Genomic DNA, 19,720 nt, shown 5'->3' on the forward strand with positions numbered 1-19,720 from the left:
TTGTTATGCAGACTCACAAAAGAAAAAAAAATGCTGGTTGTGGTGTTTACAAGCCTCCGACTTCGCCCTGTGTGGTGCATTCTGGGTAGCAAACTCGTTCAAACCATCAGGACCGCATAGGAGAAGTTACAGAACGTGAGACTGGAGACTGACGTTTACGGTAAGAATAAAGTTAGAATATACCTGTGTTGAGTTAGCCATTAGCGAGGGGTTTAGGATGCAAGTCGACCGCAAATAGACACCTCTTTGTGTCTGTGTGTGAGTTGTGGAAGTTTTTGGCCGCAGCGGTGGCTGTAGGCAGTTAGCACTGCTTGTCAGCCGCTGAAACGCAGCGGGCACAGCCGCAGGTGGCGCCAAGCCCCCCTCACCAGTCATAACATGTAGCCGAGCATACCAAAATGACGAGGACAACCTCAGCTAAATACCTTTACCAAGCAGTGCCACCCTAACGAAACACAAAGAATACATTCAAAATCGAAAAACACTGTGTGAACGACTCCAGCCGTCCCCGTGTGGGTTACATGGATCACTCAAGGAGGACATCACGTCGAGCAGGTTTGACTCTTTTATTTTTTCAAATATCGCATCTGCGTTAGAGTCGATCGCGCCGCTTCCCAGCGCCTCCTTCTCTTCTGTTCCTCTCAGCTGGCCTTTCGGCAGCCGGTGACGCCGTCTTCCTCGGGGGCTCATCGTTCGCTTGTTCGTGGTCGTGTTGTCTTGCTTCCGCTCTGCTGTGGATACTCCAACTCTCTCTCTCTCGCCTTCCTCCTTCTCCTCTCTTAAATGCTGTCAAGAGATGGACATATTGAAACCCGGTGTGTGTATTACGCACCTGACTCTGATTACGGTGGCGTTGCCCCAGGCACGCCCCGCCTCACCATTCCGCCACATCCTCAGCCTCCTGGCCTCCATCTTGAGCCGGCAAAAAAGCGTCACGTCTCGTTGTCGGCCCGTCGGCTTCGTCCCTCCACAGTCCTCCACCGCCAGTTCGAAGCTGGGCTTCAGTCCGGCTGAGCTTACTCCCCCCTCCCTTTTCTGAAGGAGCGGGGGGAAAAAACTGCCCCGGCCACCTGCCTTCTCCTTGCCTTTTTTGTCTTTTCCTTTGTCTCTTCTTTTTTCTTTGTCTTTTCCTTTTTATTCTTTGTCTTTGCCTTTTCCTTCTTTGTTTTTTCCTTTTTCTTTGTCCTTTCAAGCCCCAATTTCTTTGGCTTCTTCTTTGTCCTCTTTACCTTATTCTTTGTCCTCTTTGACTTCTTCTTTGACTTTCTTGCTCTCTTCTTTCTCAATTTTTTGAGTTTCTTCAATTTCTTTTTCATCTTCAACTTCTTTATCCTCATCATTTTCCTGAATTTCTTCAAGTATTTCTTCTTTTTCCTCAATTTCTTGAGTTTTAACTTTTTCATCTTTACCTCCTTCTTTATCTTTAACTTCTTCTTCATCTTCATAATCTTCCAGAATTTCTTCAATTATTTCTTCTTCTTTCTCAATTTCTTGAGTTTCTTCAACTTTGTCTTCATCCTCGATTTCTTCTTCATCTTCATCATCTTCTTCCAGAATTCCTTCAATTACCTGTATTTCTTCCTCTTTCTCAATTTCTTGAGTTTCCTCCACTTTTTCTTCTTTACCTTTTTCAGCTTCACACTCCCCTGGCTGTGCATCTGTCTCTTAAGCAGAGGACGCCTCCTCAGCACCGCCTTCTTCATCATCCGATTCATCTTTTTCCTCATTTAATTCATCTTCTTACTCTTCAACTTTTCCAGCTGCCCGCTCCACTGGTTGTGCATCTGTGTCTTTAGCAGAGGGCGCCTTCTCTGCACCGCAGTCTTCATCATCGTCATCATCATTTAGCCAGGCGAACTCATCCTCCCTCTCCTTGGCCGACAACTCGCCCTGCTGGTCTGCAGGTAGGAGGATTCAGCCCAGACTTCCCTGGCATTCTCCTCGATTCCGTCTTTAGTGGGGCCCTCACCGCCTTCCCCCATTTGGTCCACCATTGTCTGCAGAAGCTGGTTATACTGACGCTTTTCCTCCGTCAGTCTTCTGAACTTCGCGATGAGCGTCCAGAGGAAGTCCTCCTCCCCCGTCTCCCAAGATCCACCTGTGCTGGGCGCCAAATGTGAACGACTCCAGCCGTCCCCGAGTGGGTTACATGGATCACTCAAGGAGGACATCACGTCGAGCAGGTTTGACTCTTTTATTTTTTCAAATATCGCATCCGCGTCAGAGTCGATCGCACCGCTTCCCAGCGCCTCCTTCTCTTCTGCTCCTCTCAGCTGGCCTTTCGGCAGCCGGTGACGCCGTCTTCCTCGGGGGCTCATCGTTCGCTCGTTCGCGGTCGTGTTGTCTTGCTTCCACTCCGCTGTGGATACTCCAACTCTCTCTCTCACTCCTTCCTCCTTCTCCTCTCTTAAATGCTGTCAAGAGATGGACAGATTGAGACCCCGTGTGTGTATTACGCACCTGACTCTGATTACGGTGGCATTGCACCAGGCACGCCCCGCCTCTCCGTTCCGCCACATCTTCCGCTTCCTTGACTCAAGCTTGAGCTGGCAAAAGAGCGTCACGTCCCGTTGTCGGCCTGTCGGCTTCGTCTCTCCACACACTGCTAGTTATCTAGCTAGCTAGTTGGTCTGAAATGTTTTATAGTTAGTTTTCCAGTCTGGTACCTGGAAAAAGGTCAAATTCCACCTGGACATCCATCCATTTTCTATTGCTTGTTTGGGGTCGTCTGTGTTAAAACATCTGTAAAACTGCCTAGGTTCACCTTTTTTGCATCTATTTTTGCACAGTTACTAATTTGGTGTTACTTGACTAATTCGTAGAATCACTTGGCTACTATCCAACTATTATAAAAATAAAGTGCCTGACCAACCTAAAGAAAGTAAAGCAACTTTTTGCATCATTTTATCCTGTATATCAAACAATATTAATCTTTGTATGTGCAACATTCATTTTGCAAGTACAGTCAACTTACTTTTTGCAGGTTATGTCTACTTACTTTTGCAAATAAAATCAACTTAATGGTATTGCGTTGACATCACCTGCAAAAGTAAGTTGACCGTAGGGCTGGGCGATATGGCCTTTTTTTAATATCTCGATATTTTTAGGCCATATCGCGATACACGATATATATCTTGGTATTTTGCCTCAGCCTTGAATTAACACTTGACACATACAATCACAGCAGTATGATGATTCTATGTGTCTACATTAAAACTTTCTTGTTCATTCTGCAATAATATATGCTCATTTTATACTTTCATGCAAAGAAGAAAATCACAACTTAGTCAATTGACCAAAACTGTATTTATTAACGTTATTTGCAGGTGACTTTTCAAATGATGCTACATATTAGGAGTAATGCTACTTTCGGTAGCAACGCTTGTGCCCCACACTTGACAAATTAAAGTTGTCTATTCGATATCTGCCCGCTTGAAGCCAAACCACCGCCAGACGATAGACCTCCTGCTGTTTTTCTTGGGAATTAATATTTCCTTCATTAGCACCATCTTTCTCTCGTATTAGCAGTCGCACGGCTTTGCTAGCATCACAGCTAACGTTACCCATGCTGCTATCTCTCTGCTCCGTGAGGGCGCATACGTATGTGACGTATGACGTGACAGTTTATGATGTGTGTAAGTTTGTGCGCTTGCTGTCTGTGAGAAGGAGACACGAGAAGGAATGGGAAGAGCCTGTAGTGTAATTCCCGCAGCTAAAAGCAACTGCGTGCGAACATATACTCGAATATCTTTTCTATATCGCAAAGAGACAAACCCGCGATATATCTCGTATATCAATATATCGCCCAGCCCTAGTTGACTGCAAAATGAATGTTGCACATACAAAGACTACTATTGTTTGATCTACAGGATAAAATTATGCAAAAAGCTGCCTTACTCTTCTTAAGTAGTTTAAGCACTTTATTTGTATCAGTGAACAATGAAAATTTGTTTGACACACCTGATATAAATGATGTGAACCGTGTGTCACTTATCTTTAAAAAAAAAAAAGTTTCATATAGTTTTATGAATTTACCGATAAGCACTGTGGTTTCTAGGCTTTCATGTTGGCTATAATTGTTATGTTCTGTTTCCTTGTTTTAAGTGCTCCCATCCATATGATACGTACGTCTATTGTCTACACAAAACATATTTTCTTATCTTGTGTAGACCAAGCAGGAACGACAACATGTAAAAATATATAAGCTTTTATTGCGCAAATAATTGCTGACCTTCCGCGTACTTTGGACTTACAGTACTTCTTCCTCTGTCTATGGCACTGAGCCTTCTGTGTAATGTAGTGTATAAATATTTAGCAACACACTGGTGTCCTGATTTCTTAGTTTACATGTACTTATATATTTATTTAACCATTATTTATCTCAGTAAGGCAATGAAGAACAGATTGTCATTTGCAATACCAGAGATGTTGAAGTGTGATGATGATCTCTCATTTACTGACACAAATGACCAGAGGTGTGGACTCGAGTCACATGACTTGGACTCGAGTCAGACTCGAGTCATGAATTTGATGACTTTAGACTCGACTTGACAAAATGTAAAAAGACTTGCAACTCGACTTAGACTTTAACATCAATGACTTGTGACTTGACTTGGACTTGAGCCTTTTGACTTGACATGACTTGCTACTTTCTCCGAAACCCAACCATTATAAAGTTATTCAGGAGCGCTCCCTATCTTTCATTTTGTACGCGTGTTTGTCAACATGTGTGCGATGACAGCGTGTGCGCTACCTGTCAGCACAACAGCCAATCAAATTACATCCACGTTGTTTTCGTCACACCGCATTCATCCAATCAAATTGCAGGAAAACCAATGAAGAAGAGCTTTCAAACAACAGAAGAATAAGTGAAGAAAATTATGCCATAAAGTGTTTCGTTCGGGGATTAAAAGTACGACTTGGTCAACAAAACAGGAATTGCCGTAAGCAAAACATGCGGTTGGAAGATTACAGACGGAGACGCATCAATTTACAACTTCGTTCGACATTTGAAGTCGCACAAAGAAGGGTAAGTTTTGAATGTAAGCTAGCGTTTATTGGCTGAGTAACGTGACTTTTATTTGCTGTGTAGTTAAATCAGTGAGGCTGTAAACTCACTGCTAACGTTATAACCATGATATCTTCTAAGGGGAGGCAGCATGGAGCGCTACTGCCTATTGCCGCAGACGAGACGCGGGGCCGCCATCTTGGAGTGGTGATCCGCTCCACTCAGTGCAATTCATTTGGCAGGTGCGATGAACTGTCAGTGCATTTAATTCATATTAACTCACTGAATACCACTTATATTCACGCGCTTTTTTGTCATACGTGTAACTATGATAAAAGACACATGTCTTGGCGTGTTCATAATTTGCTTAACAGAAATAAAATATTCTTATATGCTATAAGTGACCAGACGTCTGAGATCAAAACTGTGAATATAATCCCAGAGAAGGGGAAAAAAACAGTCAGCTATTTTGAAGTTGAAGAAACAATATGATTAGGTTATATATACATGCATATATCCTACATAAACAATGTATGAATACATTAGATATATATATATCTTACGGACCTATAGACCAGATGTTCTCAAATGGGGGTACTTGAAGGTATGCCAAGGGGTACATGATATTTTTTTTAATATTGGAAAAATAGCAACAATTCAAAATCCTTCCATCCATCCATTTTCTACCGCTTATTCCCTTTTGGGGTCGTGGGGGGAGCTGGCGCCTATCTCAGCTACAATCGGGCGGAAGGCGGGGTACACCCTGGACAAGTCGGCACCTCATCACAGGGCCAACACAGATAGACAGACAGCTTTCACACTCACATTCACACAATAGGGCCAATTTAGTGTTGCCAATCAACCTATCCCCAGGTGCATGTCTTTGGAGGTGGGAGGAAGCCGGAGTCCCCGGAGGGAACCCACACATTCACGGGGAGAACATGCAAACTCCCAATTCAAAATCCTTTATAAATATATTTATTGAAAAATACTTCAACAAAATATGAATGTAAATTCATTAACTGTGAAAACAAATGCAACAATGCAATATTCAGTGTTGACAGCTAGATTTTTTTGTGGACATGTTCCATAAATATTGATGTTAAAGATTTCTTTTTTGTGAAGAAATGTTTAGAATGAAGTTGATGAATCCAGATGGATCTCTATTACAATCCCCAAAGAGGGCACTTTAAGTTGATGATCACTTCTATGTGTAGAAATCTTTATTTATAATTGAATCACTTGTTTATTTTTCAACAAGTTTTTAGTTATATTTACATCTTTTTTTTAATAAATAGTTAAAGAAAGACCACTACAATTGTGCAATATTTTGCACTGTTATACATTTTAATAAATCAGAAACTGATGACATAGTGCTGTATTTTACTTCTTTATCTCTTTTTTCAACCAAAAATACTTTGCTCTGATTAGGGGGTACTTGAATTAAAAACATGTTCACAGTGGGTACATCACTGAAAAAAGGTTGAGAACCACTGTTATAGACTTTATCTCTGTTGCTGCAACAGCAGAGAGTTTATTCTGTCTTGACACTTTGTGTTGATATTTTCTATTACATTCTTCCTTTAATTGATCATGTTTACAGTGATTGTTTTATATGTATTTTTCATGTATGTTGCTTTGGATAAAAATGTCTGCCAAATACTTAAACATATATAAACACCTGAAAGTCTTTATCTCAGCTAAAACCACCAATCTGTTTCACTGGATTCAGAATAAAACCAAATTCTGTCTTTCTCAACAAAGTTAGTATTTGAATATTGTTACTTGAAGACTTATCTGTGGTTACAATAAAATGAAAATGCATCATAGTCAGCGGCGGCTGGTGAATTTTGTTTTAGGTGGGCCTGAAAGTTTGTAAACCAAATACCTGTAGGGGGGTCATCCTCCCCCAGAAGATTTCTTTGTGATTTTCACATACAAATATTGTAGTTCTTTGCTCCTGCTTAACTCTGTGGTAATATTCTTTTCACAAAATACAACCAATAGTATGTTAATGTAAATTCTTACTTGTGAAAAGTAATCCTCCAATTCCTATTTTCAACAGTCCGCTCAATTGAGCAGGAAAACGCTGAATACCAGCCCAGCATCTTTGTTTTCTACCTGTCAAATGTTAGTTTAGGCTGCTTGCCGGCTCCTCATCACCACTTCAAGATGGCAACCAAATTGCTTGCGTCACAGCAGCCAATTCTGCGTCTACTTATAAGATGTCTGTGGTTATAACGTCATTGCAAACATGGCAATCTGTTGCGTCCACTGCAGATGCTACCTTATTCATACTTATTGTCAAGTGATTTTTTTTTTAAGCAGGGTTGCATGAGGTACCTACAGATAACGATACGTTAATGAATGTATCACACACAGTATCGTAACGTTAGACGGCGGTCAGCAGCACCGTGTATTTTAGCCACCTACAAAAAGACAAACATAGTCAAATAAAGTTCAGTTAAAATGTATACTATATTAAGAATATGTGTACATATTCCATAGAGCCCTGACATCTAACAAGTACAGCACTGTTCATTGTTATGTTCATGTATTTGTTGTTTTTCATGTGTACGCACACATAAGCACATACAGTATGAGATGAGATCAATGAGATAAGGTAACAACATGACATAAACTGCTGATGAACTAGTTACAATGCAATATTCCATGGAAATAGAATGTTAACACTTTTGTGCAAATAAGTACAGTTGCACTTGTTTTTTCAAATGTTTTTATACTGTAAAGGAATGAGTTAAATGTTTAGAATAACTGGTTAATAGTGCTATTATGAAGTGCAATATCAGCACTGTTTTTTTTAATAATAAATACATACAGCGTTTTAAAAGCATACACAATCTGTGTACATATATTAGTCTGTGGTTGAAAAGACTTGAAATGACTCGAAACCCAAAATGCAGGACTTGGGACTTGACTTGAGACTTTCCAGTATTGACTTTGGACTTGACTCGGACTTGCCTGTCTTGACTCGGGACTTGACTCGAGACTTGAGGGCAAAGACTTGGGACTTACTTGTGACTTGCAAAACAATGACTTGGTCCCACCTCTGCAAATGACCATAACAGATTGTTCTCAACAGTTCACAAATGCTCCTAAAAGGTGGGGATAACTGTGTAGTAACATAAACGAATGTTTAAAGCAGCACTAGGTAGGGGGGGTGGGGGGAGGGGGGGTACTGTCATGAGCCGTGACCCGGATCATGTTTTGTTTAGTCATGTTCTGTTATTTTTAGACTCTCTCAGTTCCTGTTTTGTGCACTCATGGCTTTGTTTTGGTCACCATGGTTTCACCTGCCTCTGGTTAGTGTTCGGCATGTTCACCTGCTGCCGGGCACAAATCAGAGAGCTATTTGTTCACGTTGCTCGCTACACTCTGTCTGGCTTCGTTGTTTGCTATATGCAACATTCCCGTAGGTTCATGTTTTTGATTGATTGAATGAAACTCTTATTAGTAGATTGCACAGTACAGTACACATTGCGTACAATTGACCACTAAATGGTAACACCCGAATAAGTTTTTCAACTTCTTTAAGTCGGGGTCCACGTTAGTCAATTCATGTCTTGTTTCCTGGCTGATTCCTGTGCACTTTCTCTAAGCCTCTTGTGCGATAGGCACGCATTTCCTTTGTTTGGTTCCTATTTGCATTGACTATGTATGATTTATAGAGAATAAATCATCTCTTACCTTCAAGCTTTTTCCGGAGTTGTCTGTCTGCATCCCGGGAGAACGACCCCGCATAAAGATGCGACCCTCACGTGACAACTTTTATAAAATATTTTCATAGCGTTTGGGGTGATACAAGGACTTACAACTAGTTGAATGGCACCTCTGTCATGATCTGAGTGGGTCTGTATCATTTTAGCACCTAGCCACATTAAGAAGGGTGGCAGGAATCCATCCTACCACACAAAAAACTACAAATAAGAAGGAAGTCGATGCGAAAACCGACCTGCAAACGTTCCATTTCCATTTTGAATTTCAACTGAAACTCCCCTCTTGGTTGGATTTACGACTCAGAAAGTCAGAGCATTCTCACCTCCCCCGAATTTGTTTCAAAGATTGCTGCTATGGATGTAAAAAACTACATTCGCTTCAGTAATATTTGTTATTTGCACTTCTGTTAAGCTTTTGTCGCAGTGAATCAGCCATAAACAATGTATTGTTGTACGTTTACATATGGTCACGTCACTGAAGTGCAAACTACATTTAATTCATGTGGTGTATACGTTGTACGAGTGCATATTTTCCCATAAGTTTTATTCAGACAAAGCAAGCGCAAAAATAACTTTTGTGGATGTGGCAATCTTGATTTCAGACATCGCAACTGGAACGTTCTTAACTCAACTGTGACGTCATTCCCATCTTCGACTTCCCACTTCCAAGGTAAATGGAACGCAGTTAAGTTAAATTCAAAGTACCAATGATTGTCACACACACACAAGGTGTGGTGAAATTTGTCCTCTGCATTTGACCCATCACCCTTAATCACCCCCTGGGCCCTGGGAGGTGAGGGGAGCAGTGAGCAGCAGCGGTGATTTAACCCCCAATTCCAACCCTTGATGCTGAGTGCCAAGCAGGGAGGCAATGGGTCCCATTTTCATAGTCTTTGGTATGACTCGGCCGGGGTTTGAACTCACCATCTACCCATCTCAGGGCGGACACTCTAACCACAAGGCCACTGAGTAGGTAGGTAAATGTAATGCAACATGGTAGACGCTACAAAACAACTGAAGAAATGAAAAGTTTTGCCCGAGGAGACAAAAAAAAAAGTTAAAGAGAGCCTACCCGCATAAAAGGACAGTCATGGATCAACATTGTCTTGGTTTTCACTCGCTGGCGTGAGCTCAATAAGAAAGAGGGATGCTGCCCGCTAAGTGATTTTTGATGCTCAAATCAAAATGATAATGCTACTGTTAGCAATCTGAAATGTGCGTGATAGCAATAAATAGCCACTAGCTTGAGGTTTGCAGTTCCCTGATAAGCCACGGAACAAACTCAAAAGGATTGTATGAAGAAAAAAACAAAGTAATAACTGCAAACCGCAAATTCGAAGTTTGAGTAAAATATGTAGGTTCCTACATTGGAAATATAAGTCATACTGAAACACTGAGGTATTATTGTTTCAGTTTGTGTTTGTATGTAAAACTAGTTTCTGACGATTTAGATCACTATGCTATGGTCTTCCTTCAGGCAAAACACTGCTGCTTTGGTCCACTGGTGCCGCCAGAATCAACCAAAACTGAAAGTTCTGAAATGGGGCTTAATGATAGACAAACACATTTCAAGTGTAAAATAAACATGGAGAATGCCTGCAATTCATAGACAACAGAGCTGTCTGCAAACTGCATTACTTATCATTACAGAAAGAAGCAAGTAATCAAATAATTTAATATGATTATTAGTAATAATTAACTAAAACAGTAAATTAATTTGACTAGTGTCTACTTTAAAGTCTGCATAGTACAAAATAAGTAAAACATCAATACAGTATGTGCTTTCAACTTTTTGCTGAAATGCTGTCCTTTTTAATGTTAAGGTTACAAGAAACACACATTTAAAAGAAGAAAAAAAAGAAAAAATCACACGTTGATTTAATAATATTAAAAGAAAAAGCAGCTTAAAACATTGAATGCTGTAACTTTTGTAAAAAACTGCCACAAATTCAGGGTTTTAAGACCGCAAAAATCACAAAAAAAGCCTGCAAAATCATGGAAGGATTGATTAAGAAAAACATAGGTATTTATATATTTATTTTAAATACATGTAAAATGATTAAAAAAATATTTCAGAATTTAGAATTTCTAACTTAATAATAAATGATGTTGGTATTTTAAAGTATAATATAGGATAGATGCACTCAAAATTATTCTGCCCTCAATTTAAATTCTGTTAAGGTTTCATTAAAAAACTAAACTAAATATTTAACAAAGCTCAGGTTATTAATATTACAATATTACGATCTCTATTTTTCTTTTGAATAGTTTGTACATTTTGCCAACAGATGTCATTTACAATAGGTTGTTGAATAATGTCCAGTGCAACTGTAAATGACAGATGACTGTACACAAAAAGCAGATTTGAAGAAGATATTCCTTCTCCATCCATGGAGCCAATTTGTTAAATAAATTGCACGGCGAAAAGACTAGCGGGTAACAAGAATCAAGCCCATGAGAAAAAGATGGATTTCTGCTGCCAAGAGGAAAATGTCAGCTCGACCAATTTTCTTCCTCCTTTTGTATGAATTTAATTGAGTTTTTTAATTAAACTTGAATGATCCCGTCCCCAAAATTGCTGAACTTGTGTGTAAATTAAACATGTTAATTTGTTGGCTCACTAAAGGAATTAAACACGGGTACTCCATGTTATTTCTTACTTGTGTCGTTCCTCTCTGAGTTTTCCTCTGGTTTTAATGTCCTCCATTATGCTTGTCTAGTCTTGTCTGGCCATGGACAAACAGTATATATGAAGACCCTGCATCCAGTGGTAAAAGGAATTTAGCTGTGGAATGAAATCGTAATATATTTATTACAGCGACACAAGCAATTAGTGGAGTAGGGGGTGGGAAAAAAAGCTTACCTTCTTTTGTTGGTTCTTCTGCTTGTTGTTTTTTTGTTGTCCTTAGCCAATGTGAACTAAAACTAAAACTAATTTGAGCTTGATCTGCAGATGTGTACACGGAATTCTAATTCACTTCCAATATAATATTGGTTGTCACTACTTTTTGAAAAAGAAAAAAAACAACAGCAACGAAAAAAAAACACATATATTTCCTTATAGCTGCCAGCAATGTGTGCAAGCTCTCCCTGAATACACAAGGAAGTATGCATGTGTCTTGGACAGATACTGTAAGATAAGCAGGTGAGGGTTGTTGTAAAAGGTTGTTCTGTAACCACCCAACATGACTTAACTTTGAATGACTAATAAACAAACAAAATCTCAGTGTTACTGTAATCTCTCCTTACCATAAAGAGGTACAAGGGTCATATTCATGGCGACACGTGTCCTTTTTCTGACTGGGGTTTTTAATCAACTGAGCCAACGCCTACTGAAGTGCTCTCAACCCCAGATCTGGATAAATGACATTTTTTCTTATCCATTACTGGCCTAATACCAATCACATGTATTAACTTTAAATGTTTCAATTTATTACACACAGTAACACTGTGGTTAAATATTTAATCAATAGATGTTGAAAGTTTATCATTATTAACAAAATATTTTGACTTGTTCTTTAATTCTCTTTAATTACATGCAAGTGTTTGATCGATACTATGTCAATAGTGAACAATAACTAAACTCTAATTATTACTGTATCTCCTACTCCAATGGTTCCCAAACTTTTTTCACCAAGTACCACCTCGGAAAACATCTCCAAGTACCACCAAATGGACAACATTAAAATATAGTAGTATTGTAGGCCTGAATATACATTAAAAACAAGGCAGAGGTTTTATTTAACAAGTACCATCAATTGACTTTTTTCCTACGCTATAGACCATGCGGCTTATAGAACGGTGTGGCTAATTTATGGATGTTGCCATGCTGATAGAACGGTGTGGCTAATTTACGGATTTTGCCTTGCTGACGGCCGTAATGCAAATACTAAAAAATAAACCCAAAAACAGTCAAAAACACTGAAAATGTGTGTTATTGACCTATTAAGAGGCCTAGTGGTTAGAGTGTCCGCCCTGAGATCGGTAGGTTGTGAGTTCAAATCCCGGCCGAGTCATACCAGAGACTATAAAAATGGGACACATTATCTCCCTGCTTGGCTCTCTGCATTAAGGGTTGGAATTGCTGCTGCCCACTGCTCCCTTCACCTCCCAGGGGGTGATCTAGGGTGATGGGTCAAATGCAGAGAATAATTTCGCCACATCTAATACAAGTTTACAAGTTTATACAAGTTTATTGTTCTTCGGTCAATGGTCAACAAAGCAAAACAAACAGTTGGACATTCATAGATTGAAAATAAAAAGTTGTACATTCATAGATTGAAAAGTTGTACATTCATAGATTGAAAATAAAAAATGTTACAGACCGAAAGGGTTTAGGCTGAAGTTAAACACTTATTGCGCCTAACCCTATAAACAATTTCAAGTACAAAATAAACTTCCGAAAATTATAAAATGTCCTTTGCACAACTTATTATAAATACACATTATAAACAACATTATAAACAACATGAACGTAGTTCAATTTTATACACAGTACAGGCATGTGAAATATCCCTGTGTACATATAGACCTTTGCACTAATTATATATACAATATATACAAACAATTGTACTTCTATTATTATTTATATCTCATGTTTAATTTTTAATTAACATTAATCATAGTATTAACTACAATGTTAATTCAAGAATGATATATTTTTTCAAGACATTGGTCTTAAAGTGTTTTTTAAATGTGTGAATGGAACTGGAACATTTTAAGGAATCATCCAAGCTGTTCCATAGTTGAACTCCTCTAACAGAAACACATCTACTTTTTAAGCTTGTTCTTATTTTTGCTTTCTGAAAGAAAGCTGAACCTCTGAGGTCATAGGGATTCTCCCTGGGTTTAAATCTCACTTGTAAACACCCACGCAGCATGTGGTTATGAGCTTTGAAAGCCACAATAGTAGTATTGAGATCAACAAGATCGTGCAATTTTAATGTTTTTAATTTAATGAACAGAGCATTGGTATGGTCATGATAATTTGCATAAGTTAAAATTGTAATCGCTTTCTTTTGAAGTAAAAATATAGAGTTGATGTTTGATTTGTAATTGTTTCCCCAGATTTCAACACAATAATTAAGATATGGGAGTATGAAAGAATTATATAACATGATAAGAGCCTTTTGATTCACAGAGTTTTTAATTTTATGTAACATAGCAATATTTTTTGCCATCTTTGTCTTAAGTATATTTATGTACAGTTTCCAATTTAATTTATCATCGAAATAGATTCCCAAAAATGTTATTGAATACAGCCTTTCTATCTCCATATCATCAATTCTTATATGACGCTGTATGTTATTTTTCCTATTTCCAAAAAGTATATATTTAGTTTTATTTAGGTTGATTGATAGTTTATTGGCATCAAACCATTGCTTTAGTATGTGGAGTTCGATCTCTACACTCTCTAGGAGTTGGTCAAGGTCTTGCCCGGAACAGTACAGACTTGTATCATCAGCAAAAAGAATACAGTTGAGTTTTTTAAGGATTTTAGAAATATCATTAATATACAGTAAAAACAATTTTGGTCCCAGTACAGGGCTTCACGGTGGCAGAGGGGTTAGTCCGTCTGCCTCACAATACGAAGGTCCTGCAGTCCTGGGTTCAAATCCAGGCTCGGGATCTTTCTGTGTGGAGTTTGCATGTTCTCCCCGTGAATGCGTGGGTTCCCTCCGGGTACTCCGGCTTCCTCCCACTTCCAAAGACATGCACCTGGGGATAGGTTGATTGGCAACACTAAAATTGGCCCTAGTGTGTGAATGTGAGTGTGAATGTTGTCTGTCTATCTGTGTTGGCCCTGCGATGAGGTGGCGACTTGTCCAGGGTGTACCCCGCCTTCCGCCCGATTGTAGCTGAGATAGGCGCCAGCGCCCTCCGCGACCCCGAACGGGAATAAGCGGCAGAAAATGGATGGATGGATGGGTCCCAGTACAGAACCTTGGGGTACTCCATGTGTTACGATCTTTTTGTCTGAATCTACATTGTTCATATGCACATACTGCTCTCTGCCACCAAGATAACTTTTCAACCAATCATGAGCAAGACCTCTGACACCATACCTCTGCATTTTGTTTAAAAGTAATATGTGATCAATGGTGTCAAAGGCCTTGCTCAGGTCAATAAAAACACCAACAGCAAACTCCCTCTTATCAATTGCGGTGGTTACCTCCTCAACTAGTTCCATCACTGCCATGGAAGTGGACCTGTTAGATCGAAAACCGTATTGGTGTTCACTTAGAAAGTGATGCTTATCAGTAAAACTGTCAAGTCTTGACACAAATAATTTTTCAAGGACTTTCGAAAATTGTGAGAGTAAAGAAATAGGCCTATAGTTTGTCAACTGATGCTTATCTCCACTTTTGAAGATGGGAATGACTTTTGCCGTTTTCATTTTCTTCGGGAAGACACCTTTTATAAAATAAACATTGCAAATATAAGTGAAGGGAACAGCTATAAAATCAACCACTTCCTTAATCAGAGAAAAGTCCAAGTCACAGCAGTCTGTTGACTTATTGTTTTCCTGAGAATTTACAATTGTTTTGATTTCACTTTCATTAACGGGGGGAATAAAAAACGATTCTAAATTGTTTTGAATGGTTTGTTCATTAAATTTTGCACTGTTTTCAGGTTGTACAATTTCATTTGCTAGATTAGGTCCAACATTTACAAAAAAGTTGTTAAAAGCATCAGTTATCCCTGTAGGGTCATTTATAGTTAGATTATTTTCTATAAAAAAGCTAGGATGTTCCTTATGTGTCATGTTTTTTTTTTTTAATGATACCATTTAAAACTCTCCACGTACCCTGGATGCTATTTTTATGTTGTTCTAATAGGTTACAGTAATATGTTCGCTTGCAGTGCTTTATTATTTGTGTTAACTTATTTTTGTACGTTTTATATTTGTGTTCAGTTTCTTTGGTTCTGTACTTTAAATGTCTTCTGTAAAGATATTTTTTCTTTTTGCAAGACTTCAGTATTCCTCTTGTGATCCACGGTTTGTCTTTAACGGTGCTGTCTTTAATGACATGTTTTTTAATTGGACAGTGCTTATCGTACAGTTTTATGAAAATATTAAGAAAAGTTTCATGTGCCTCATCCGGTTCTGTGGAGGTATAAACCTCCCTCCAGTCTTGGGCACATAACTCAGACTTGAATGCTGCCATAGTTTTGTGTGTTTGATGTCTAATAAATCTATATTGGAAAATACTGAATACAGGTAGATGATCACTTATGTCATTAAATAATAATCCTGCTGTTATTTGATTCTCCGGTTGATTGGTGAAAATGTTATCGATCAGTGTGGCAAAGTCTACGGTTATTCGGGTTGGTTTTGTTATAAGGGGAAAAAAATTATTACTGTACTATCCTGTTATAAAATCTGTTGTTTTGGTACTGTCCATGGGATTCATAAGATTAATATTAAAATCACCGCACACAATATGGATTTTATTTGACTTACTAAATAAATAATCAAGTTTTTCATTGAATGTATCCAGACATGATCCAGGTGTTCTATAGACACAACTGACGTTTATTTATTTATTTTTTTTCTACTTCGATTTCTACAGATATACATTCAAATAGTCCAGCAATAGCAGTAGATTTGCTGTCAATCTTCCAACATTTTAAATCTTGATTTACAAAAAGTGCAACTCCTCCTCCCCTTTTTTCAACTCTGTTTGTGGTGAATAATTCATAACCATCCAATCTCATTTCACAGCACTTGTTATCGTCAAGCCAAGTCTCTGAGAATGCAACAACACTACATTTTTTGAACTGGCTCAAATATTCAGTACTATTGTCAAGATTTTTAAACAAGCTTCGGCTATTGAAGTGTATTACAGTAAATGATTTGTCCGTATTCACACATTTAAATTGTTCATCTGTGTAGTACTCACAATTTCTGGTAATATTATTGTAAAGATTGCAATCGGGATCTATATCACTGCCAAACTCATTTAAATTACAGTTATAAATGATATTGTCATAAAAGTCTAGTTGGGTAAAATTATAATTATTACACAATTCACTACTATAAATATTATCAGTACTTCTACGTTCAATTTCCTTATTACCAATATTGGTAAAGATATTTTTCAATTCACATTCCATTTTATTCTAGTTTATTTTTCTTTGTACAAATGGCACATTTGTATCCGCCTCCAGTGAAACATGTGCATACAAACACACACACATAATATGATCATATACTTCAGGTCTTAAACTCACTGTTACTCACAAACACAGTTTGTTGATGGGATTGTTATGGAGAGTCTTTATACGCCTGGATGTAGCTGTCAGCTTCGGCTACTGATCCGAGCCAAACGCGGATGCCGTCCGTCTTTGTGATGCGGAGCTTGGCCGGGTAGAGTAGCGAGGGTTGTGTGTGTGACAATCATTGGTACTTTAACTTTAATTTTAACTTTATTTTTTTAGGATGAGCTTTCAACCATAAGTACAAGTGCCATTTTTTCTTCTAGCCGTCTATAGTGTTTCTACACGTACAGTATGAACACTAATGTTTTAATGTAGACACACAGAATCATCATACTGCTGTGATTATATACATCAAGTGTTAATTCAAGGCTAATGCAAAATATCCAGATACATATCGTGTATCGCGAGATGGCCTAAACATATTGAGATAGTAATAAAATGTCATATCGCCCGGCCCTACTGTGAACTTTATCTCAAAGTCCTCCTGTGTCTAGGAAATGATTCTCTGAGTTTGTAAGGATAAACAAAATTAAAAAAAAGGATTTGGGGAAAAGAAAAACATGGACATAATCACCCTTGTGTCATACACTGATACAACCCTTGATATCAACATCACTAATTTATGAATTGATCTGCCGTCCAAAAAACTGAGTTAGTACCTAGTACTGACTGTGACAATGCTGTTGTTATATTATCCTGTCTGTAGACTCTTAATCTACTTGTTATTTGTTACAGGGACGGCGTGGCGCAGTGGGAGAGTGGCCGTGCGCAACCCGAGGGTCCCTGGTTCAAATCCCACCTAGTACCAACCTCGTCACGTCCGTTGTGTCCTGAGCAAGACACTTCACCCTTGCTCCTGATGAGTGCTGGTTGGCGCCTTGCATGGCAGCTCCCTCCATCAGTGTGTGAATGTGTGTGTGAATGGGTAAATGTGGAAGTAATGTCAAAGCGCTTTGAGTACCTTGAAGGTAGAAAAGCGCTATACAAGTACAACCCATTTATCATTTATTTATTTACTTGCCATTTACCATCTGCTGTAATGTCCTTCCATCTATATACCCTGCCAACTTTATTTATAATTCCCTTTAAAAAACTTCTTAAAGTTGACAGGGCACTTATTTATTGGTGTTGTTTGAAGCTATCTTAGCGGTTTGTTTAGCTCTTGGCATTCCTGGTCCTGGCTTACTCGGGTGTAACATGTTTAGCCTCGGCCTCCAGTGATACTGCTACATGATAATGATACTTGATTATTAAAAACTCAGAGATGTGGCTCCACACTGTGTATGGAGACACACACTTAGCTGCCAGCTTGTCAGGACGGATGGTGTGTTCCATTGATATCGGAAATTGGAAGTCAGAGCGAGGAATGAAGTCAAAGCCGGAGTTATAAGCGTACCAGTTATGAGGTTGAAAAAGTAGATGGCCACATCCATGGAGGCAATTCATGCCTTACCTGAGAACAAACGACTTATGGAAACACAGTATATGCACTGTTTCTGCAACCTTTGAACACAATAGATGAAGATTGACATTGATAGCGATGTACAAACCCTGTTTCCATATGAGTTGGGAACTTGTGTTGGATGTAAATATAAACGGAATACAATGATTTGCAAATCATTTTCAACCCATATTCAGTTGAATATGCTACAAAGACAACATATTTGGTATTCAAACTGATAAACATTTTTTTTTGCAAATAATCATTAACTTTAGAATTTGATGCCAGCAACACGTGACAAAGAAGTTGGGAAAAGTGGCAATAAATACTGATAAAGTTGAGGAATGCTCATCAAACACTTATATGGAATATCCCACAGGTGTGCAGGCTAATTGGGAACAGTTGGATGCCGTGATTGGGTATAAAAGCATTTTCCATGAAATGCTAAGTAATTCACAAGAAAGGATGGGGCGAGGGTCACCACTTTGTTAGAAAATTGTCGAACAGTTTTAGAACAACATTTCTCAACCAGCTATTGCAAGGAATTTAGGGATTTTACCATCTACGGTCCGTAAAATCATCAAAAGGTTCAGAAAATCTGGAGAAATCACTGCACGTAATCGATGATATTACGGACCTTTGATCCCTCAGGCCCTGCTGCATCAAAAACCGACATCAGTGTGTAAAGGATATCACCACATGGGCTCAGGAACACTTCATAAAACCACTGTCAGTAACTACAGTTGGTCGCTACATCTGTAAGTGCAAGTTAAAACTATACTATGGAAAGCCAAACCCATTTATCAACAACACCCTGAAACGCAACCGGCTTGGCTGGGCCCGAGCTCACCTAAGATGGACTGGTGCAAAGTGGAAAAGTGTTCTGTGGTCTGATCAGTCCACATTTCAAATTATATTTGGAAACGGAGGACGTGGTGTCCTCCAGAACAAAGAGGAAAATAACCATTCGGATTGTTATAGGCGCAAAGTTCAAAAGCCTGCATCTGTGATGGTATGGGGGTGTATTAGTGCTCAAGGCATGGGCACACATCTGTGAAGGCACCATCAATGGTGAATGGTCCATACAGGTTTTGGAGCAATATATGTTGTCATCCAAGCAATGTTATCATGGACGCCCCTGCTTATTTCAGCAAGAAAATGCAAAGCCACGTATTACAACAGCGTAGCTTCGTAGTAAAAGAGTGCGGGTACATTCCTGGCCCGCCTGCAGTCCAGACCTGTCTCCCATCGAAAATGTGTGGCGCATTATGAAGCGTAAAATACGACAGCGGAGACCCTGGACTGTTGAAC

The 19,720-nt window shown here is 38.9% G+C and overlaps 1 protein-coding gene and 1 long non-coding RNA gene across 2 annotated transcripts in view; one reads left to right on the forward strand and one right to left on the reverse strand.

Moving 5' to 3' along the window:
* chs1 (chitin synthase 1) overlaps nt 1-11,874 on the reverse strand; it is a 55,828-nt gene extending 43,954 nt beyond the window's left edge. Inside the window, exons 1-2 of the mRNA XM_061880247.1 lie at nt 11,609-11,874; nt 11,406-11,530 (exon numbers count right to left, since the gene is read on the reverse strand). Coding sequence (XP_061736231.1) covers nt 11,406-11,452 — 47 coding nt within the window. The 5' untranslated portion in view covers nt 11,453-11,530; nt 11,609-11,874. The remainder of the gene's footprint in view (nt 1-11,405; nt 11,531-11,608) is intronic.
* LOC133538609 (uncharacterized) lies at nt 89-18,502 on the forward strand. Its single transcript, XR_009803055.1, has 3 exons — nt 89-160; nt 9,348-9,415; nt 17,704-18,502. It is a non-coding gene; the product is annotated as an uncharacterized LOC133538609 (long non-coding RNA).
* The last annotated feature ends 1,218 nt before the right edge of the window (nt 18,503-19,720 follow it).

This window comes from Nerophis ophidion, linkage group LG02 (genome assembly GCF_033978795.1).
Source record: "Nerophis ophidion isolate RoL-2023_Sa linkage group LG02, RoL_Noph_v1.0, whole genome shotgun sequence".
In the NCBI taxonomy this organism is placed as follows: Eukaryota; Metazoa; Chordata; class Actinopteri; order Syngnathiformes; family Syngnathidae; genus Nerophis; species Nerophis ophidion.